Source organism: Montipora foliosa, chromosome 14 (genome assembly GCF_036669935.1).
Source record: "Montipora foliosa isolate CH-2021 chromosome 14, ASM3666993v2, whole genome shotgun sequence".
NCBI classification, from domain to species: domain Eukaryota; kingdom Metazoa; phylum Cnidaria; class Anthozoa; order Scleractinia; family Acroporidae; genus Montipora; species Montipora foliosa.
Genome location: NC_090882.1, coordinates 1140026 through 1163951, shown reverse-complemented (window position 1 = coordinate 1163951; position 23926 = coordinate 1140026). Strand labels below are relative to the sequence as shown.

General features: G+C 39.2%; 1 protein-coding gene across 1 annotated transcript in view; it reads left to right on the top strand.

Moving 5' to 3' along the window:
• The first annotated feature begins 6786 nt into the window (after positions 1–6786).
• The window catches only part of LOC137984664 (synaptosomal-associated protein 25-like), a 20632-nt gene continuing 3492 nt past the window's right edge, over positions 6787–23926 (top strand). The window contains exons 1-7 of the mRNA XM_068831895.1: positions 6787–6961; positions 10515–10597; positions 13777–13818; positions 15730–15896; positions 16253–16332; positions 19676–19736; positions 20535–20579. Of these exons, the coding sequence (XP_068687996.1) occupies positions 10526–10597; positions 13777–13818; positions 15730–15896; positions 16253–16332; positions 19676–19736; positions 20535–20579 (467 nt within the window). The 5' untranslated portion in view covers positions 6787–6961; positions 10515–10525. The remainder of the gene's footprint in view (positions 6962–10514; positions 10598–13776; positions 13819–15729; positions 15897–16252; positions 16333–19675; positions 19737–20534; positions 20580–23926) is intronic.

Here is a 23926-nt window from a genome sequence, read left to right as displayed (position 1 = left end):
CATGGTCTTGATTCAATCAGAAGAGATTAAATTGCATCCAAAAGTTTGGCTTCCTCTTCTTTTCAGAACGGTTACATTTCCAGATATTACGTGCAACCAGGACCTCGTCAAGGAGAGCCTCTATCTCCCATACTTGGCCGAGGAGAGTAGATGTATTTGTAGAACGCCTCTCTTGGGAGATTCAGCAGGCCCACTGATGTAAAAGCCAATCAAAATAGAGCTATCTCGGCGTCAAGGGAAATATGACACTTTTCGCGGGAAAAACCTGTTCCTAAAAATAAATGTACTCGGGAAAGGGTTGACTCAAGGAATTAGTGGAGATAGAGGCTCCCCTTGGTGACCTCCTGGTGCAACTACTTGTCCCCCAAGTCCGCAACCACGTTAGAAATTCTAACGCAGAAAAGGCTTGAGCCTGCGAACGGTGCATGTTCTTTCTACGAAAAAGAAGGTGGTTTTCACGTGACGTCATCGCCGCCATGTTAGAGGTTAAAAACAAAAGATCTCTCATTAGCTTCTTTTGTTCGTCCACCAGCAATTGTACATTACATCATTGTTAACTGTGTTTCTAGAGATTGGTTGCAAACCACCAATATGACTGCTCTTGAGTGGTACTCGTTCGCTTCACCGAAATCGTTTGCGCTCACTTAGTTTTCTCCCGTGTGTGATTATTACATGACGTCGCAGCTGCGTTGTTGGTATACTTCAACAAGAAAATGGCTTGGATGATGGAATCGAAATGGCGGAAATGTTTGGTTTGTTTGTCTAAAAAAACTGGTCGCGAATCACATGATTAGAAACCAAATATTTGTTATTATTCAACCTCGTTTCCACGAGAGCTGCTGATAAGGAGGTTCGCATTCTTCCGTACGTAAAATATGTTTCTTTTATAAAAACGTTTTTCGTATTTTGTTCATTTTGATCTCGACTTAACGATGCTAGAAATCGGCATCGTCTGAAGTGACGTCTGGACTCACACTAACTAGGAGAGAAAGTTGGCCCAATCATTAGGGACTTATGATCTACAACGCGGTGCTGCACGTGCGGCACGCATTTTAGCCCATATATTTCACCGGAAGTGCTTAAACACTGTGACCTGGACAATGTCAACCTTGCTTTAGCGAACAAATTGCTTGATGGAGAGGAACCAGAACATATTGGTCCAGAAACGATTTTATATCACTGCCGAAAGCTGAAGACCTAGGAAGAACGGAGAATTACAGGGGGATATCTCTTCCTTGCATTGCTGCAACATTGGTAGACGTAATGATTTTGAGCAGAATCAGGTCAAACGCAGAACTGATTTCGTCCTGCACGGTCAACAACAGCATTGAGACGACTATTTGAAGTCATAATTTGAAAGCTGTTCTGGTATCGATAGACTTCAAAAAAGCCTTTGACAGTTTACACAAGGGAAGAATGCTGCAGATTCTACGTGCGTACGACATTAAGACATTCCAGAAAAACTGATAGATGTAATGAGCCCTTTGCAGCTTAGTGATCACATGGTACAAAAACCACCATGCTGGAACGTAAAGTGCGCATTGGGACGTCTAAAACAAAGCAAGTTAATTTGAACTTCCTTTGTTTTAGATGTCCCAGTGGGCAATTTGCGTTCCAGGTTGGTGGTTTTTAAACCACATCATCACAAGCTGCAAAGGGACTATTGGCTTACTTTACCAGGAGACGAAGTTAGACTAGAGTCATAAGATCTGATGGAGAAACTGATTTCTTCGAAATACATGTAGGGGTTTTACAGGAACATACCTTGGCACCATACACATTCGCAATCGTACTGGACTATGCAATGAGACGAGCCATAGATGGGAGAGAGGAAGAACTTGGCTTCAAGTACTGATCGAAGGAGGAGTCGTCGTCATCATCCAGTCAGTGGTCACGCAACATCAAGGAGCGGCTTTTCATGACCTCAGACCCTGTAGAATCTGAAATGAAAGAAGTTAAAAACTTCGTATGCTGCGTGGCACTTGTTACTACAATAAGAAAATAAAAGTTGAGAATGTTGCGGAAAGTGCCAAAATCTTAACAAATGTCCAGACGTTTTAAGATTTTGACACTTTCAGCAACATTCTCAACTTTTATTTTCTTTCTGTAGAATCTATCCTGCCTTATGGAAGTGAGACATGGACAGTCACGAAAGCTATGGAGAAGCAATTAGATGGATGTTATACCAAAATGCTACGTATGGTATTTAATGTGTCTTGCCACGAGAAAATTGTCCAACAAGGAATTATATGGAAATTTAGCACCAGTATCATTAAAAGTGGGTTTCAGAAGGTTGAAGTTTGCCGGTCATTGTGTTAGACACCCGGAGGAAGAAGCATCTAAACTAGTACTTTGGCAGCCAATGAGTAGACGCACGAACGTGGGAAAACCAGCTGTTACCCATCATCATCAGCGGCCACTCGGTGCTGAGTAAGGCGTCAATCCCCTGGATCAGTCCACTCCTCTCGTCGCTTCCTTCTACGACGTCTCGCCTCCGCCTCGGCGCGGAGGTTCTCCTCTTAGGTCTGCGCATCCTCAAACACGGTGCGTCTCCACCACACCCGATTTCTTTACTCCTCTTCCCAGCTGTCCGCATCCGAGTTCCAGACCTTTGGAATGTTAAGACATCCTAGCAACGTTTCCTCTGACCCCCTCGGCCTCGCTTCCCCTCACGGATAGTTCGCCGAAGAACACTCGCTGAGGGAGCCGTGTGTCTTCCATCCTGACCACATGTCCAGCCCAGCGACAGCGGTGTTTTGCTATTGTCGTAGGAGAAAGCGTGTTGCTCTCCTCCCTGATCTTGTGCAGGTAGCAACACGAGAGGAATTATCATAATCGTTCTCATCACTTTCCTCCTCTTCCTCAGAGCGCGAAGAACCAATTTCTGCTAATACTAAGTCCACCTCCTCATGTTGATCCTCATCCTCTGACGAAAGAGTGGCTTCTACCAACTCTTTGTCACTATCAAACTGTTCCTATTGCATTGCCGAGTTTGTTAAATTGCTTATTATTTGTCTTTGCACTTCAATCAATTTATCTTTCTTCAAAGGATGAGTCTTCAGATGATGGTATTGTACGTATTTGTCCAACACAGCACCTGTTTGCTTACTCAGAGTCCCATCATTGAGCATGCCAACCCAATCATGGTAAGTCATTTCAACTTTAACAGACGACTTCTCCAGTTTCTCTTTCTTTCTCTTTTCCTTCTTTAGCTCCAACAATTTCAAGTGCTCCGAATATGTTTTCACACATTCCTCTGATACAATAAACGTCTGTGCGAATTTTGAAATGCTGTCAAGATCTTCCAGCGAGCATTCACAAGAGTGATATGCTTTCTTTAACTGAGCTCGTGGTAAATAATCGTCAACGGTTCTGTCGATTGTGGGCGTCATGTCCACCGTTAGGTAGTGAAATCCAGGGCTTTGATAATCAGGGAATGGCCTTGGAATGCGCTCAGTCTGACTACAACACTTTTCACTTGACTTGCAAAAGTCACATAGTTTGCCACTGGAAATTTTGGAAGCCCCCTTCTGGTATTCGAGAAACATCTCTCCAATTTGAAAGTGAATGTCAATAAATGCATATATCTTCTTGAAGTAACTGCAGCCCGGGACCTGGCATCTCTTAGCATCTGTCTTGGCTGCTGTATATTGCATCAGATAATTTCTGTTGAAAAAAATTTGATTTTTTTCCGGCACAAGTTGTAACATAACATTTAACAAAGTCTCCAGCACGCCCTGGCTCATCGTTCACCATGGCTGCTACCTCCTGGGCTACTTGCCATGCATTCTTTTCCATGCTGTCTTTCTCTTTTTGCTTTACTTCATTCGCTGATAGTGCACCAATCTCCACAGCTGTCATGTCGTCAAATGGTTTGAAATATTGCCATCTCAATTCTGATCCATCAACCAATTCATCACCAATGGCCGCATTTGTTCTTTCTGCTTCATTTTGAGCAGAGTCCCCGGGAGCATGATGGATGCGGTTGACACGATCAGATGAATGAATGCGGGCAATTTCTGCGTCCCTGAAACGAACCTCAGTATTGGTTATTCCCACTCCAGGGCCTGCATCTGTGGTCTTCAGGGGGGTTCAAACAATCTATCTTCCTAAGATACCGGGAGCATTCACTTAAAAAGTCCTCCATTGTGTCCCACAGCTTCTCTTGTTTTACATAGATAAGCATAGATGATCTCTTTGTGGTAGTGAGGCTGCGTTTTCTTTAATGCTGACAAGTTTTTCCAGGAAGTCATTTGCCAATGTTTCTTCAGATTCTTTGGCCCTTTCTTTATCCTCTGTCCAAACCCTCATGATTTCGTCAAGTTGATTCACTAGCCACGCAACTGAGTTTCTTATTCTCATAGCAGTAATGCTGGCAGCCAGTTTGGGGAGTAGAACAGATTACATCTTCTTTCATTGTAAGGTCAATGAAATAGAAAAAAACATCGTGGGAAAACGTTACAAGTTTTCTGAACTCAATGGAGTACTCTTTGTTTCCACTTGAGGCCTCCTGAAAAAGCATAGGAAGCTGATGACTCCGCAGCTTCCAATGTAATATTTAGGCCGAATGATGACAACACTTTGATCCTGATCGCTTATCAACTCTTCCTTCTCTTCAATCTTCTCAGTGTGCTGCCGAATGAACCGAAATGATGCTGGTGTCTGGTTAAAATGTTCCGTTTGCTATGTAAAGACCGCTTTTGCGCAACAATTGACATACATGTAGGGTTGTTGGGTTGTTCAGGTTGATCATTATTAAAGTTTAAAATGCTTACGGTGCAAGCGACTTGTTTGTTAAATAATATATTTAATTTGTTTATTTATTTTTATTTTAAGTGAACAGCAATGCTTGCTAAAAATGGTATGGCCCTTCCCAAAGCCCACCTTAAATTTGTTGTGATCCTCCCCTTTTTGGCTACATAAAATTTAATGAACCTCCCCCCATTTGCACCAGCTCTCCCCCCCCCCCTCCCCCCCTCTGATAAATGACAGGTCCCTCAGCTTGGAAAGTGCGGAAGAACTGTTGTGGCTGTCCTGTTCTCTCCAGCAGAAGTGGCCGGCTGGGCTGTGATGTCTCTAAAAAGGCTCATGGTGTTTGAGGCCACCTAAGCAGAAACAGCCATAAGTCAAAAAGGGACTTTGCCGAGTGCTGGAACATGTAGATGTAGATGAGATGTAGATGAACAGCTATTTTTCGCGCCGCTCTGTCTGTTAGCCCGCGAACGTAGACGTATTACAGTGAAATATACGTCTGCAGTGAAGAACGACACTTCTGTTTTTCCTGATCGACCGCTCGGCGCGATGCATTTCTGCCCGATACAAATAGGAAAGGAAGGAACAAGAGTCCGAATGATCATGTATTGGCTACTTAAATGGGCAGATATTGGGGTCTACATTTCTTTGACTCGATTGACTTGAGGCTGCACTCGTAAAAAAAAAAGGTCTCGAGTTTCTTCTGCCTCAATTATTGGCATATTGAAATTGACAACTGAGAGTTTTCGCGTGCGCCTACATTAACGCTGACATTTCACTCAACGGAAACCTCTCAAAGGTCATTAAACTTTTTGTGGATGAATTCCAACTTACATTTATAGTAAAGCAGAGGTTTCGCGTGTTCCAGAAAATTCAAGTTTACTCATTTTTTTTTTATAGATATTTCATTCTCAACGTGGACTTTCTCGAAGCTAGTTTTGGTTATACTTTAAAGTAGCCGGGGGTCGTGCTCATAGTAGCCGGGGGAAATCCCCGGCCCCTAGCCCTTAATGACAGCCCTGCCAAAGGAAGCCATCGTAACACCGTTCCTTGATTTATAATGTCTGTAATATCTGAAACCAGTCACTTCAACAACTAAAAAAGGCTCAAAATCCAGCTTTGGTTTTACCAAAATTGAATTACAGTATCCTTCAAACAACCTTTACATTATACTGAATACTAGATGGAACGCCGTAGCGGGATTGCATTATAAAAATATAATAATTAATAAGGGAATAACATGACTTTTTGAGGGAATATTGTTTTTTTGCGCCTGCGTAGTGTCATTTGCGGCCCGAGCGCCAAGGGCGCAAATAAACAATATTCCCGAAAAAAGTCATGTCATTATCATTATTATCAAGGCTTCAAATTGAAGCTTAATTATCTCTCAAAAATGCGTGGTTACCCCCAATTTTCTTTTTGGGATACCAAGGACATTTACTAAAATCTACTTTCTTCGGATAGTTTTAAACTGCGCAAAAATATCGTATCGGCAACCGGAAGTGAGCTGTTTTCCCTTTTAACATGTTTTCACACAACCACATTTATATTTCCAAGTATCTTTTCTCCATAAGAGATAATAAGTATAAAAATTTGGGAGACACCACCGCCCTGGCACGCGAAATTGTCTCTTCCGGTTGGCGTCCGGGTCGTCTGCGTCTTAAAAACGCGCGTGCTCAAGCTCCCTATTTTAATAGGGAGCTTAATTAAGCACGCACGTTTTTAAGATAGGGAGCTTGAACACGCGCGTTTTTAAGGCGCGGACGTCAACCGGAAGAGAACATTTCAAGTGCCAGGACAAATTCAATGGTGTCTCCCAGATTTTATACTAATCATCTCTAATGGAGAAAAGATACTTCGCAATTTTAATGTAGTTGAATGAAGACAAGATAAAAGGGAAAAACGTCTCACTTCCGGTTCTCTATTAGAGCTTCCCATTGCGTTACGTCGATGAGGAAAAATGACAAGACGATGAAGTCGGGAACGTTCGGGATTTATTACAATGACGTAAGAAGTAAGGAACACGTCATGGATTGCGGGCTCAAAGAGCAGATATTGCGGTGATCTCTCCATATAGCGAATTTGCGGGAATTTGCGGAACTTCGCATAAGTTTGACCGTAAATTTCAGTTTTGCAACGGAAGGATTACGATTTGGTGTGTGAAAGACTTCGTTTGTACTGCCAGCATTTTGATCTCGTGTTTTCAGAGGTAAGGATTGCTTCGTTATTCCCGTAGACTGGGCAGTTTTGAGTGAGGTGGATGTTCCTGCTTGTGTACTGTAAAGGCAAAGTTTATGTTCCTGTTCAAACCTGAACTTTGTTTGGCCTAATGGAAGCCTACGAGTTCACAAGTAATTTCTATTATTAGTTTAGACAGTTCTTGTTAAGATTCAAAACTCCTAAGTGATCACGAAAGTTAGTTTAATTTTAGTGCGCTGTCTGTAAACGTTTATACAACTGATTTATACAGTATCAAATGTGCAAATCTCAACTTCTAAGATTAAAATTAGTAAGTAAAAAAAAAAAAAGCGATTAAAGAGTAATCCACAATATATAATTAAGCTTTAATATAAGAGTAACTATGTAAATTTGTATACATTGTGTACATTTACTCTTTGCATGAATTAAACGTAATTATCCAAGTGTATTAAGACCCCGTTTACACGGGTGGGGACAAATTTTTGCACGGACAAAAACTGGCACGGTCCCACCTTGCGTTCACACGGGACCGGTGGAACCGGACAAATTTTAACGGATAAGTGTGAAAGTTTAGGACCTGAAAAATGCAGGTCAACTTTTTGACCGGCACGGTTCCAATATGCGTATGGACTCGTGAAAACACCCGAACCGTGCAAGGTTTTTTGGGGTTAAGGCATGGAATCTACGTATGTTTTTTTCTTGATAAGCAAAAATGTTGCAAGGTCCCAATTTGTTACTTATGTAAAGTTACATTTCGCTCTGTTTAAAATCAAATTTGACACAAAACAAATTAACAAAAGCACGTTACAGATATGAGGAGACGAGCGGCAGTTGCATGCATTGGCTTTTTTAGCCGGATTAGCTGGGCTAATGCATTACACGTTGCTACAAATGGCCATTGTCTCCAATTTTCATCGATCGAGGTAACGTAAACATTTGACTGAATTTCTTGGTAAGCATGTAAAGCTCACAAAACAACCGGTCGTGGAAAAAGTCTCAGACCAGCAAGCTATGTTTGACTTGCTGCGTACTACACCCCTCTACAACATGATTGGCTAAAAGCATAAGCTTAACCAAAACACAGCAGAGATTTTTAAAAAGCCATTCGTGACTGGTCTCAAAATTTGCACGGACCCATGTAAACACCATTGTGATCTGTAACAGAATTTGCATGGTTCCATGTAAACAGGCGGTCCAGGTACAAAATTCGTCCGTGCCAAAATAATTATTTGTCCAGACCCGTGTAAACATAGCTTATTTTTTGAAGACCTGTGCAGAGATTTCTTGACAAGAAAAAGGACTTTAAAAATTTTAAATCTTAAATAAGGCTGTGAGATTACGTAACTATCCAGTCATTGGAGACTATTCTATTCTTGCCACAGCAAATCAAAACTTGGGAATGAAAGAAAGATTCTTATTCCATTGCTAGGGTAGTAAATTTTAATCTCAATCCCATTGAGTGTGATTGGTTGTACCTGTCATTAAGTATGATGACCTCTGGTTGGTTGCAAATAAGGTTGCACAATTCATGGCCTGTTCTTTGCCACATTGTTCCTGATGTAGCGGACATGTGGTCTTGTACCCGTGGGCAAGTAAAACAACTGTAAGGCTTGCCCGATCAGGCAATCAGAATTTTTGTTAGACTAATATTAAGTGTATCCTTCCCCAGTCAAGTCAAGATCGCTACGATGAAAAACAGCAACAACAGCATCTCTTAAGATTTTAAACACTGTTTAATTAACGTAAAAGAAGAAAATTTCATAAGTGAACTGAATTTAGTAGACAAAGTCAACGTATAATCATCGTGGTAGAAAAGTGCTTTATGAAAGTGCGAAAATTTTCAGCCCATCTTTAACAAAGTTTTTGTTCCAATTTGCTTAAAATAAACACTGTGCCTTGTAAAATATGTCGCATTATTTCGATGCTCCAGTGATTTTCTATCTGTCATTCACTGAAAATTCATTTGCATGTGAATATTTCAAACATAAAATTTAAAATACTGTTTTAATACATTGGTGTGAAGAAACTTCTAAAAACTCGTAGCTTGTATCAGCTTCGATTGGTCACCAAGAAATATCAGAGTACTATTACACCAGTTGGGTTCAATGAGCAGCATATCGTATGTAAATCTGGTGAATGTTCTAAGGAATTTTGTGTTTTTGAAAGTGTACCCATTTGCCCAAACTGTGTCAAGCAAGACCATCACCTGCGGCTATTTCGGTTTTTTATTAGTACTTCGACTTGTGGAGAAGAGCAGTTATTTCCCTGTGGAACTTCAGACATTTGAATGGAATCTTGAAAGATTTTATTAAAATTCCCCCAAAAGCGACTGTGTCTTCCCACATGAATCTTGACTTGACATTAAGTGACTTATTGCATAGGACCTTGCACATGATTCTGATCATGCTAGAGCAGAAATACTTTCAGATCTGACATTAAATCATGAAACGCAAGGATTTCCATGTCAATCAAATAGCAGGCTACCATGTTTTGGCTACATACAATGCAAAAGATTGGAACCATTTGAAAACAAGAAAAAACGAGACGAATGAGAGTATAGAGGGGTCTGCCACAGGTGTCCCACTTAACAAATGTGGAAATGTTTTTTTTGTTTGACCAGGGTGGCTGCATATCAGGTCAAACCTTGTCCCTAGCCTGACACATGACAGGCTTGTACAAATATCAAAACAGATTATTAGGAGGAACATGTTCGTAGCCGCCATCTTTCTCAGCAAGAAAAGAGTGTTTTTCAGAATCGAACCCAGTTTTCACACGGCCAAATACGCTTCGATACTGTGATTTTGAACAAGCACTCAAGAAAATTCTACCTTTTGTCACGCAATTTCAACCAAAACCAGCCTAATCTCAGAGAGATATTTAAGAAATAAGGAATCTCTCTTGACCTCTTATAGAAAATGAAAATTGCTTAAAGATATGCTTGTCAAAGCAAAACGGTAAAAGCTACTAAAACACCATGGACACACAGCAGGAGTCTCATTTGTCTGTCAAACCCATTTTGCGCAACATTGGTGGGCAACCGAAAAAAAGCCACAGGTAACCAAAAAAACAAAACTGGTAGCCCAAAGGGCAAATTAGTAAGAAGGTAAATGTCAAACACTGACAATGGAGCATGAAATATCAAGAATAAGTCAAGTTTGGAGCTGGAAAGAATGAAAGGAAATGATAAGCAGAAAAAAACAAGAAAACTTGCATCTGATGTTGACTCCGAGTATTTAGAAACTCCCAGAAATTAAATCAAGTAAAACTCCTACTTGGACGCATAACTCTAACTTTGAATCCACTAAATTGTGTTCCAAAAAGGCAACGTCACAAGAAACCTAAAAACAGTTCAGCAGAAACAGAAATTACATGTGCCAATCAATCAAACTAACACCAACAGAAACAAAACAGAAACATCAAAAAATAAAAGGTGAATGTCCTTTTTACAGCACATGCCATCCCATCATCAAAACAAGATTAAACAGTATGTGTTGTTTTCAGTGGTGACAGCTCTAGAAGATACGTCACAGATACATTGTGTAACTGCTTTGTTCTTAATTTAGGGCACTTTAATATGTCGGACGAAGATCGCATGAGATCAGAGATTGCAAGAATGCAGATGAGAGGAGATGAGCTGACTGACCAGGTGATTACACTAGTACTCATAATCCTGAATGCGGTAACAGTTGACAGACTTTTAAATACAAAAACCAACAGATGAATCAAGGTCAGGAATCACAATTTAATGGATCTGACTAATTACCTGTTGTAATTTTGAGAATAGGTGAAAGTTATTTTAAATGACCCAGTTTCTGAGAGTATTGCTGTGATGGGACCTAAATAACCTCTGAGCCAACATTTAGACTTTGCTTAAACTTTTAGCCCTTTCTTTTTGCTTGTATAGGTAATTACATGATTTTGAGTGCAATTTGGAATAAATAAGCCCGTCGAGTAATTTTTTTCAAAGGTGAATGGTGAGTGCAATTTGTAGTCTTTGAAAAAAATTTAGAAGTGCTTATTTATTCCAAATTGCACAAGAAAAATCATGTGATAACTTATTCATAATATACATTAAAAAATATGTGAATAATATACATAAAAAAGTGCGAGATGGTTAAGCAAAAGCAACACGCACGTATCACGCAATCACGCATTTGGGCTCGTATTTGATTGGGTATCTCTGACTTTGTGTGCTCATTGACCAGGGCAACGAATTTCCACTTGTCTACCCATCCCAGACGAATACTCTTGTATCTTGGGCAAGTGGATTTCCAAAAGCACTTGTCCTACAGGACAAGTAGAGTTTGCCAAAAAAAAAAGTTATTTTCTACTGAGGTCTGATTTCCCAAGCATCTCTGCACTTTTTAAACTAGCCTGAGTTTTTCAAATTTTTTTTTTTCATGGCAGCTTTCCCCTTTTTCTCCTCTGTTTTCTGAGAATATCTGGATCTGTTGTTTCGGTAAAGACTGGGATCCACATCCCCTATATAGAAATGATGACCTCGTTTGAGACAAGGCTTCATTATCACTTTCAAGAACGAGGTGATTATCGTTGTGGCAAGATAAGTGTAGGGTTAGGGGTAGTGTTGTGATCATTAAAGAAGTAATAAAAAGTTTTAATGTCTTTGCTGTCAGTCTAACAGTTAGATTTAAATGATCGAAACACTCCAAGCCATTCTGCTACATGTATATAAAAGGCACTGAAGGAAGATGCTTTGAAACTTCACTGTCACATGAACCATCCAAAGAACGTGCAAAATAAAAGCAGATCACATGGTACATTTTCACTGTCAGTGTACAAGATGTCGGCGAATCAGCTTGACCTGGGGAAAATTGGTAGTAAACGAAAACCTGACTCCAGCCAAGAGGACCATCGTAACTGCAAGACATGGCATCTGACAGGATGCGGCGATGCAGATCCGCATAATTCACTGAAATCCGCATCTTCAGCATAATTCCGATATTTTCTGCAAAAAACAGAAGAAACACCTGATATTAGTGATAAAGCAGCTCCTTAACATCCTCAAAAACATAAAAGCCAAAGAAATTGACTGTTTTGAAACGCTTATTTTCCTGAACATTGAAGAAAACGCACCATTTCGTTCGCAAGATGAAAGTTCGTACAGCTGTAAGAAAGATTGTAAGCAGTTTCCGTGCATTTTTTCGCCAATGAGCTTGGACACTAGTTTTTGTTCCTACAATGCTTCCCATTGGACGAGAAACAGTTACACTTCAGCAAATGACGTGACTGATAAGAAACTAAGGGCGCGTTCGATTGACCGTATTCGAGAATAAGAATACATGGAATAGAAGTTAGAAATCCTTCGTTTTTACGGAGATTCACATTAAAATTATCAAACACCTTCTAAAATGCTATTTTAAACATATCTTTATTATCCTCGTTGCTTCAAAAGCGCCAGACATACCGTTTTAAATCATCACTCCACGTATTCTTATTCCGGAATAGGGTCAATGCAGTCGAACGCACCCTAAATCAATGATCGAGGGAATGGATCACGCTCCAAAGGTATTACAATTTTGCTCCATTATCTCCAAATTGAAACAAAATTCATGACAAGGAACAAAATAATTTTTTTATCGCTTTATTTATTTTACCAAAAGTTGCGGCGAAATCCCAACTGCTAACCCTTTTATTTCAACGGTGAAAGCTGGTCGCAAATTGGTGACTCCTCCGTGTATTTTAATCACAAAGGGCAAAAATTCAGTCACAAATGCGATTGTATTGGTTGCAATTTCGATTATGGATTTACCGTAAGCATGTAAATATATTGGACGGGCCTAATTATTAGTTTTATAACTTGTTTAAATTTTCGCATAATCCGGTGTAATTTCCGCATAATCAACGCAGTTTCCGCATAATATGGCCAAAAATTTCCGCGTAATCTTTAATTTTTTTCCGCATCCTATCAGAAGCCATGGCAAGAGTTGATTGTTGTGTCAACTGCCAGTCCCATTGTAAAGGAGTTCTCTCCATAAGAGGCCATAGGCACCAGGGGTCAACAGTGGCAAGAACAAGAAGCACTTTGTCTCCTCTGCTGTCCAGCATAATTCCCGTCAACCAGATGCTACAGCAGAACATGGTGAACTGGAGCAACGTCCACCTCTTTTTGCCTTCTAAATCCTACTCTGGATGAGGCTTGAAGTGACCTTTGTTAATTTATTTTGCAAAACTTTACATGTAATTTTTTTTATTGTCTCATTGTTTCAAAACGTATGCCAGTAGAAATTGAGGTTATTTCCATGAAAACAGCCTCAGAATATTGCCGGGACTTGTATGTTTCATCTTAGTTTGCAATTTTAATGCCTCATAGATGTGCTGCATTTTCTCGTGTATTGTACATAAAGAATGTGAGTGATCCCCAATGTTAATGTGTATGAAATGGTGTTGTATTAAAAAGTGCAAAGAAACAACAGAAATTGAAATAATGGTTAAAATAAACACTTGGTGTAAAACAGATTATATAATTTCTATGTTTTTTAATGATATTTTGTTATTCATGTTAATAATTTTTTGGACGAGTGAATTTAACTATTTGAACATTACTTGTTCAATCACAAGAGTGGAATAAAAAAACGTTTTTTGCCCTACATTGACCAATCAAAACACTTAATTTCTTACTTCTTTTTGCACTGAATTACCTCTTTTCTGCCCTTTGTAACCTGAAAACTGTAAAACTACTTCTATTAGCCAATCAGAATGGAGTATTTTTTTCACGTATATTATTGGGTGTGTTAAAATGACTGGGATTGGTTAGTCTTCATACTCTTTAAACAGTACCCTTTTAAAGTACATCTCTTTCTGTAGTCCCTAGAAAGCACAAGACGCATGTTGCAGATGACTGAAGAGGTGAGAAGCCTTAATTATTACAACCATTGTTAGCGCTGTCTACCAAAAAAAAAGACTACATCAAAGTTTCCTATAAAGGCTTTTAAGCTTGTTCATCCTAAGATTTTGTCTGTCTTGGATACAGTATGTTTATCAATGAAATGTGTTCTTTTTTTTACATACTGCATTAACCCATTGACTCCCAGGGGTTCGCCATTGATGAGTAAAATCGTCTGGCATTAGACAGAGTAAAATGCTAAATGTGGCTGGTTTAGGCTGGCTTGGGGGTCAAAGGGTTAACCCATTGACTCCTTCAGGCACTCCAGGACACCCCCAGTTGACAAGTAAAATCGTCTGGCGTTGGACAGAGTAAATTCTGTCAAGTTTCATTCCCAGGAGTCAATGGGTTAATGAAAGGGACACAGTTTTTGACTCAGTGGTTAACCCATTGACCCCTGAGGCACCCTAGAATGCCCCAAGTTGATGAGTAAAGTCGTCTGGTGTTAGGCAGAGTAAATTATGTTAAATCTTATTCCCAGGAGTCAAGTCACATGTACATGTACAGGTGTGTGCACAGAAATGTGTTTATCAACTGAGTTGATTTCGTAAGTAAGCCACCTTAAAGAGATTCAAATAATCTTTCGAATTTGTGCGTCAGCCCTGGAAATGTCAGCTTTTGATTTCTTTACGGTGGCCAATTAACCACATCAACTGCTGCTGGTTATTTCAGGATGTTTAGTTTACAATGTATCTACTATGCAGCCAATAAACAACTGTCAAAAAATATTCCCTATAACATGACTTGCTAAGTAAACAACAAAAGTTACAGTAAGCAATCTACAAAGCATGTTGATGGTGGGCTGTAATGATGATGATGACATAAACCCTCAGTGGCTTTGTACAGGATATGTTGTAGTTAAAATTTTTCAGACCAGTTTGTTTTTTCACTTTCCTTTGTCTTCTAGACGTTATCATAATTAGAAACAAAGGAAGATAAAAAACAAACCACACATAGTTTGAAAAGTTTTTAACCAAGGAAAAATTTTAATTACATTAACACATACTCCGGTATAAAATGTGTAGTATTTTGTTTTAAAAAAATATATATTTTAGACCTTTGTGTTTAACCCCTTCACCTCTCAGCTCGATTTCTGCTGCTCACTTGAGTTTGTGTATTGTTCCCGAGAAGAGATGGCTGGATGCATCAGCGTACAAAAAATTTTATTTTGCCCTTGGTGCCAACTGGAAGTAAAATAACTGTTTCTGAACTCAGGCAGTAAAAAAAGGACACAATAACGTTCTCCAGATCCTCAAACACTTTCCGTTGTGAAAATCTTGCATGTAGTTGTTACCCACCTTGAGAGCACCTTTTAAGGTGAAACCTTGAGCACAGGCTGGGTCAAAGAATACCTTCGCAGCCACAATTTGAATGCATCCAGCCATGGTTTTGGGAGTCAGCGCTGGCTTATTTCCCAAAACAGCAGCTAGTAATTTTATTGAGGCTACTTCACCCCTGAATGGGCCCCGACTGATGAGGGAGGATGAAGGAGGATGAGGGAATGAGTACTAATAAGGGGGAACAGTTCTTGAGTAGACCTACACTGTAGTCTAGATGTTGCTAATCCTGTTAACCCTTGAAGTTTCCTCATTGACGAGTAAAATCATCTGGGTTTAGACGGAATAAAATCTTTAAGTATCACTCTTGGGAGGCTCTGAAATGTTATCCATAAGATCTGATTGGTTGACAGCAGTTATTGACATCCCAACCAATCAAAAGCAGGACAGCAAATACATCTGTAGCCTGTAAACTATCAGTCATTTGATCCACTTTGTGGAAGTTTTTACAAGGGCATTTGATTCTGATACATAATTTTATATTGATGATAATTTTTGATTGTGCTTGGCTGAAATGAATTGTGTGCTAAATTTCAGACCCAAGAAGTGGGAATGAAAACTCTGATGGCTCTGGATGAACAAGGAGAACAACTTGACAGAGTTGAGGAAAACTTAGATCAGATCAATGTTGACATGAGGGAAGCAGAAAGAAACCTAACAGGTCTTGAAAAGTGCTGTGGCCTGTGTGTATGTTCATGGGGAAGGTATGTACATTTCAATTTAAATAATAATTGTTATTCCTCACTTCTCACTTAAATCAAATGGCATTTAAATACTGTTTTGAAATTTTAAAATTAGAGGCACTCAACAAAATTACTCCATTCTGATTGGATGATAGCAGTACAATTTAAGTTACCATTACAACTACTCTTACAAGGAAGAGTGTCAAAATAAAAGAAGTGGTTGAATGTAGTTTTTTGTGTGCAAAATTATTAAAACAATAGCATATTAATGATAGTACAAACAAGAATACTCAATTAGTCTTGATGAAAGATACCGGTTTGTCATAAGTGAACAAAGGAAAAAAAAGTTTTTGTCAATAATCCAATGTGTTTTGTAGGCGAAAGAAGTTTGAGAAGACAGAGGAGTATAAGAAAGCATTTAAAAGCAGTGATGATGGGGTTGTTTCAAACCAGCCTGGTTAGTAATCAGTGATGCACAGGGTTCTCATTAAGTGTGGGTTCCTTGACTGTGCAAAAATCAATTTTTTAAAAATATTTCAAATCCCTCATGTGGAAGAATTTTCAAAAATTTTTCCTTCAAACCAGGGAGGTGTCAGTGCTCGAGCTTAGCGGTTAAGTCCACTAGTCCTGGACTAGTGCAAAATGCTTCTGGACTAGTAGAAACTTAGAACCACTAGTCACAGGACCAGTAACTACTTTGTAATTAGGTTTTGCAATTATGTTAAAAAAATACATTAGATAAAAACAAATACACTTCTTGTAAAAAGATAGTCCAATGGGAGGACTGAGGTGAGAAGACTATACAAGGCTGAGGTTGGGACTGGGCACTAAGGAACTCCCAACCCACCATCTTTGTCTTGACTTCCCATGTTATCATCATGAAGAGATTAGAGGCCTATTTTTTTAGTTCTTACAGCAGCGATTATCCAAACAAATGCCATAAAGAAGGTAGTGGAGACGCAGAAAAGACATTAGAGAGAAAAGAGAACAAGAGCAATGAAGCGACCAAGAAATCTTCATTTGATCAAGAGGATCGAACCATTAAAGTCAAGCATTTCCACCCTGAATGGAAAAACACTTTTCCTTGGGTTATTTACAAAGATGACAAAATGTTTTGTTCAACCTGCCTTGATTTTCCAGAGAAATCAAGCGATGCATCCAGTTTTGTAAGTGGCTGCAGTAATTTCAGAGTGGAATCTTTGAGAGGTCATGCGAAGTCAACAGGACACATTCGGGCAGAAGAGGCTATTTGTGTCAAAGCAAACCCTAGAAATGTACCCCTACCAAGAGCTCTTCTTCTTGTTTCAGAAGAATTGAGACTAAAAAATGAAAAACTATTTGACGTTGCCTATATGATCGCTAAACTTGAACTTCCTTTTACTACTTTCCCAAGTCTGTGTGCCCTAGAAAAAAAAAACATGGAGTTTGTTTAGGAAACACATACCAAACCGACAAAGCCTGCAAAAACTTCATAGTTGCTATTACTGATGAGCTAAAATGCAATATTTCTGAAACAGTTAAGTCAGCATGTTTTATTGGAGTCATGGCAGATGGTGTGAGAGATGTGGGGAAAAGAGAGGTAGAAGATGTGCATGGGAGATTTTTGGAGAATGCAGTGCCTGTGAGTAGATTTGCAGCACTTAAGGAATGTCACAATGCTAAGGCAACTGGTATTACAAAAGCTATTAGAGAAGTCTTGAATGAAATAGATGACAACTGGAAGCAAAAGCTTGTTTGTCTGGGATGTGATGGGGTAAGTGTCATGATTGGAAAGGATAACAGTGTCTATGTTCATCTGAAGACAGATGTTCCCAGTCTAATAAGTATTCACTCTATTGCACAGAAGCTGGAATTAGGATTTCAAGACACGATCAAAGATGTAAAACTTCTCCAAGATGCAAAGGAGATGTTGCAGGGTACTTGGAAATACTATAATAAGTATTCCTGCAATGCTGTATGTGAAATCAAAGAGCTGGCAGAAATGATGGGTGAAAGGGCGTACAAAGCTCTGATAGCTGATGTTTCCAGGTGGATTCCTCATTTAGAGAGAGCCCTTAAAGTATTCGTGACTAACAACTATAAGTTAGTGGTTACTCACTTTCAGCATGCCAGTCATGCAAAGGACAGCAGTGCTACGGTAAGATGCAGGGTACAGCTACAAATTGCGGAAAGCAGTTAACAAGATACCTGTTTGTGAAATTCCTTCACCTTCTCGACATTGTGCAGCAAGTTAGCAAAGGTCTCTCTTGTGTTTCAAAGAGAAGAGGGTACCAATGCATTAGTTCAAGATAAGATAAATACACTCAATGCTGGACTGGAAGCCCTAAAGACATGGCCAGGAGAACACGTGAGATCATTTGAAGTATCAGTTGGTGCTGATAACCGATTCAATGACACAGTTTTGTCAAAGCCTCTTTCCTAACTAGAAGAGATACATTGTACACTAATTCAACATTGTGCAGCAAGTTAGCAAAGGTCTCTCTTGTGTTTCAAAGAGAAGAGGGTACCAATGCATTAGTTCAAGATAAGATAAATACACTCAATGCTGGACTGGAAGCCCTAAAGACATGGCCAGGAGAACACGTGAGATCATTTGAAGTATCAGTTGGTGCTGATAACTGATTCAATGACACAGTTTTGTCAAAGCCTCTTTCCTAACTAGAAGAGATACATTGTACACTAATTGATCTTGCAAAGCAGTACATCAGCAGCAGATTTAGTAACTTCAATGATGATTCTGTTCTGAAGGCGGCAGCTTCCACAACAGAACCGTTACTTTGGCCCAATGATAGAGCAGCCTTACTTGTGTATGGGTAGATCACTTAGATTCTTCGATCAATCAGTTTGACCATCTGATAACTGGGCCTACCATTGCTTTTAATGAGCTCTCTTGCAAAGATGAGTGGTTGGAGCTTAGGCATCATTACCACCAAGATAGGGTAAGACTTTCTGCTAAGGAGTTCTGGCGGGAACTATTTACAAACCCTCATTATTCAGCAAGATTTTCCAATCTTCTGGTTCTCATTGAGTTGTGCCTTGTAATGCGAATTCAAACAGCATGCTGGGAAAGGGGTAACTCTTGTCTAAACAGGATTATGACAGACTTTAGATCATCCCTTGATGTTTTCACTGTGGATGTGATGATGGATGTTCATATTGCTGAATGGGCCTGAGCATGCTGAGTAGAATGCAACTACAGCTGTTGTAAGATGGCTTGATTCAGGGCAAAGGCTAAGGAGGCCAGAAATAATGGACACTTGGAAGTTGTGTTTTTATGAGTGGGTAACATCTCTTTATTGGATCATGGGCATCAGACTCTTTACTTTAGTGACCTACATGTATTTCATATATGGCAATATCCGTGGAAGACTTGACCAGAAAGAGTCTACACAAAAAATGCAACACATTTTTTTCAAGTTTATTGTCACTGTACATTAATGGCTGACTCTTGTTTAATTTATTAAATTGTGGGTTAGCCTGGTCAGTGTCTGTCACTCTTCTTTGACTCTCTGCCAGTGGTATTATGAAGTTTCATGATGACATCAATGAAATTTAATTGTAAAAAGATATTGCAAATAATATTACCATGCTGCAATCAGGAAGGACTACCACAGATTTACTCAGGACTAGTAAATTTTCAGTTAAACTAGTTCCAGGACAAGCGATTTAAAAAGTTAAAGTCGAGCACTGGGTGGGATTAACAGTGTTAAAAGACAGTGAATTTGAAGGGTTTGTTTTCAAGTCCTTGCAATGATAAATTTCTGAGTTATTGATCCAGATTCATACCATTGTTTTTCCAGGAGCGAGATATCAGTCTGAGGGAAATAGTGGAGAGATGCCAAAAACAGGCTACATACAAAAGTAAATAAAATACTGTATTATCATCGGAAAGGAGAAAGTATTGTTAGTTACTCTACCTAAGTAGTTTGAAGTAAGCTGGGTTCTGTCAGGTCTTGGGACAATCTTGGTTGATGTTAGCACTTGTTATCAAAGCATTATATTTTTGGTTTGCATTCATGTGATGAGACGGCCATGTTGATGCACAAAACAATAGAAAATGGCCCCACAGGTTTTGCATAAAAATAGAGTCAAATTCCCAAAAGACATTTTACTGCATTGTTCTGTACACAAACATGGCCACCGTAATGTCAGATGCAAACCATCAGTTGAAAGAAATCACCTCGTATAGTTTCATTGGTAAATGCTGAAAATAGTAGGACTGATAGTGTAAAAAAAAAGTACCAGTGGATATTTCTCTTCAACAAAATTAATGACAACTAATCACTTACTGTTTAAAACGTCTTCAGTTAATTTTGTGCTAGACGAAATTTAAAAGTGTACACAGACTCTAGGAATTTCGCATTTTGGCTGAAAGTTACTCCACGTGACCACTGTTTGATGATGAAAAGTCCTCTGTCCAGTATGAGCCAAACCAAATTATTGAACCGCATTTTATGGTATGGCCTTCTTGACTTGATTATGGAGTTTCCCGCTTGATTAAATTAAAATTGAGTAATTGAAGTGAAAAAAAAAAAGTGCTGTAAGTTGCAGTGGGACCCTTCCAGTTCTAAAATTCTTGGTTGGGGTGTCAAAATAAGTATAAAGTCTGGGCATAAATACTAACAATGATAACTATCTTGTGTTATTGTTGTTTGATAGGATAACAGGCGATGCAAGAGAAGACGAGATGGATTCAAACCTTGGGTGAGTTTGCCCGCTGCAAGTTGACTTGACTACAATTTACCTCGTTATTGCTTTGCATAAATAACTTACGTGGGAGAGGTTATCATCTTCGCCTGTAGCCAATATTCACTCAGTGCAGGGCTCAAAGTTAACTACCAAATGGTCGCACATGCGACTAAATTTTTGGTTTTGGGCCTAAAAGATCATGTGTAATCGCACTCGCGCCTTAAAAGCTCAAGTACAGTGCAACTGAATTGCTTTTCTTTCTCACCTGACCACACTTGCGTACTCCGAGTGGTACGTCACGAAACAGAAACATCAATCAACAGATATAAAGATATACATAACAAAATCTGGCCCTAAACAATAAAGTTACATTATTTCCCTTTCAACGGTGTGTGTTTATTTGCCGTCAGTTTTCTCAACAAATTCCCCCAACGCCGTTGAAGGTCCATTTTTCCTGTTGATGTTTCATTCCATCCCATATTCTTCTGTTTGTTAAAACTCCGCTGACACATGCAAATGAAGACTACGAATAAAGCACATGCTTATTGCGCATGTTAAAGGTTTGTGATAGTGAAAGGTTTTTCTTCAAGGTAAGAAAATTGTTAAAAAAGTGAATTATTCTCCAATTAAGTCATCGCACTTGTATTGTCTTGTATTCAATAATTTCGTATAAAAAGCCAGCCTTCACATTCTACAAAAGGAGTAAATCTGCCTGAAATGATACTGCGTCACTATATCAGTACATGTTAAAGCTAAAGAGGATGAGCCAACGAGCAAGAAGAGAAAAATATACAAATTTCAACGAGCAGGCTTAAACGAATTCGAGTAGCTAGAGTGATTGCAGACTATCGTTTGCGATCCTGCGATCCTATGGAAACCAAAGTTCTGCGATCTGTGATCGAAACGTATCCCATAATATTTTTAATTAAAACCCATGATTCAACACTTCTTAGCAACAAAGCCCGAATGTTCGTTTATGTTCGTTACTCTCTGTCAGAAACACGAAGTTCTGTCACCAGTGTGTGGAAAGCCCCAAGTTCTTGTCTCTTCATGGATATTTTTCGAATCCAAAACCGATGTTTCCGTCGGTTTTGAAGCTGACGATGTCGTCGCTTCAGGACTAAAGGAAGAAATTAATTTACTTTCACCAAATGTCCTCCTCCATGTCTGCCATGTTATTTGCTGGGATTTTCCCGCGAGCACAACGCGCGTGTACAATTGACATTTCCGGTGACCAAAATGTATGGCTACAGTCGGCTCTGCGATTATACGGAAACAGCTCTTTGCGATCTGCGATCGTCTGCGATCATATGGAAACCAGCTGTGTCAGAAAAGGATTCTAATACATTACAGTACTAATTGGGGACACCAAAATAAAGCTAGTTAAAATAAAGTAAAATTATCCTAATTAAGACTTAAAGAATCTAAAATTCCTAAAATTCGTAAAAAATTAATATGTACAATTTATATCAATTTAATCATATAACATGGCAAGAGGCACAGCTACTTTTGTTCAATGCAAAGATATCTCTACAGTTTATCATTCGTTTGAACTGAGTCTTTCAGAGTTGGTGCACTTCTCTCAGAGTTGGACAACTTGGACCATAAAATTGGGCCCGAGTATCTGATGGAGTGCCTTCCATACTTTACAGTATTGTTATCTTGGAAGGATAAAGTCTGAGTTTTGGAGGCTATATGGCTTTAAACCATTTCTTTTGAAAATGTTTTCAAAGTAACCTGGCACCATTTCATGCTTAATCTTGAACATCAGAAATAATATGTCCTTCAACCTTCTTTCATTTAACGTACACTGTATCTAGATTAGCCCTTTTTAAAAGGTCTTCATAAGATGAGGCCTTGTCCAGGTAGATTACGCTTATCCAAAGCCCTGGCAAAGTGCCATACGTTTTGACAATACCTGAGGTGTGGGAGAATACCCGATTTGAATAGTATAAGTTTAGCTGGAACAGGTACTAAATTTTTCAGATGGGATATTATACCTATTTGTTGACTAGCCTTCCTACATAGTTGGGCGACATGTTCACTAAAATTTAAATCACTATCTATCGAAACTCCAAGTAATTTCATTTCATCCTTTTGCTGAATGTCCTCAAGTCCAATCTTTATATTCATATCTTTGTCAGGGTACTTTTTGTCTGATCCAAACCGATGATTTGATACTTGTTAAAATTGCCTTGCAGTAAGTTTTGATCGTACCATACAGTGATCTCGTCCCCTACTTCCTTGAAGTTGGTTTTGCACGTTTTGAAGTGTAATGCCCGATACAAATACCTGCGTGGTGGTCATCAGCATACATTAAGATACTCCTGTCTGTAAAGTAGTAATTCAAGTCATTTTGGTAGATATTCCATAACAAAGGGCCAAAACAAGATCCTTGTGGGCATCCTCTTTTCAGAACTCTCCATTGACTTAGCATTGATGCGAGTTTGGCTCTATTTTGCCTATTATGAAAGTAGGAGCGAACTACTGTAGGTCTAGGGCTTTGTCCGAGAAGCGATATCATTCCAATTCTTTTTTATAAGAAGAGAAGAGTAAAGTGAATCAAATGCCTTACTCATATCAGTAGACAGCATGCCAACCATTTTCCACAATCTAGCTCCATTTTCCATTCTTTTACAAGTCGGACTAGGGTTGTCTCGCAGCTGTGTGATTTCCTGTATGCTCAGGCTGTTACGTTATCAGTGAGGATGGGGTCCATGAAATTTGTAATTTGTTTGCTCAATAACTTTTCATAAATTTTACCCACAACAGATAAAACAGTGATTGGTCTATAATTGCTTGTGTCACGTCTATCATCTTTTTTTAAATATCCCTTTTCCAAGTTTCCGGCCACGCTGCCGTCTCTATGGAAATGTTGAAAATCGTACATAATGATGGGGCAATTTCCTTTGAGATCATTCTTAAGAGCCTGAGAGGCAAGCCATCATGACCCGAAGCCTTACTGGCATTCAGACTTTATATTTCGTTTAGTAACTCTGCTTGCTGTACGTTGGAGAAAGTGAAAGGTGGTCTGTCAGACCCACTCAACGTTTCCTTTATGATTTGTATACTAATATATGCGCTAAAATTGTCTTCCTTTAAGTTTAGGATGTCTGTCCCGCCAATGTTGTTTGCCATTGTAGAAAAATAGTCAACAAAGTGTTCCACAACAGTTTCCTGATTTGTTTCTAGTTTACCATTTATATTAAGAGTGTTGTTGTTTCCAGCACACGCATCCTTTTTATGGTTCAAGAAGGGATTAAAGGTATTGTAGAATTTCTGAGGGTTATAGTTCAGATTATTGCATACCTTTTGCCAGAAGGACTTGATTGATTTGCGTCTTAATTTGGTAGCCTCATTAC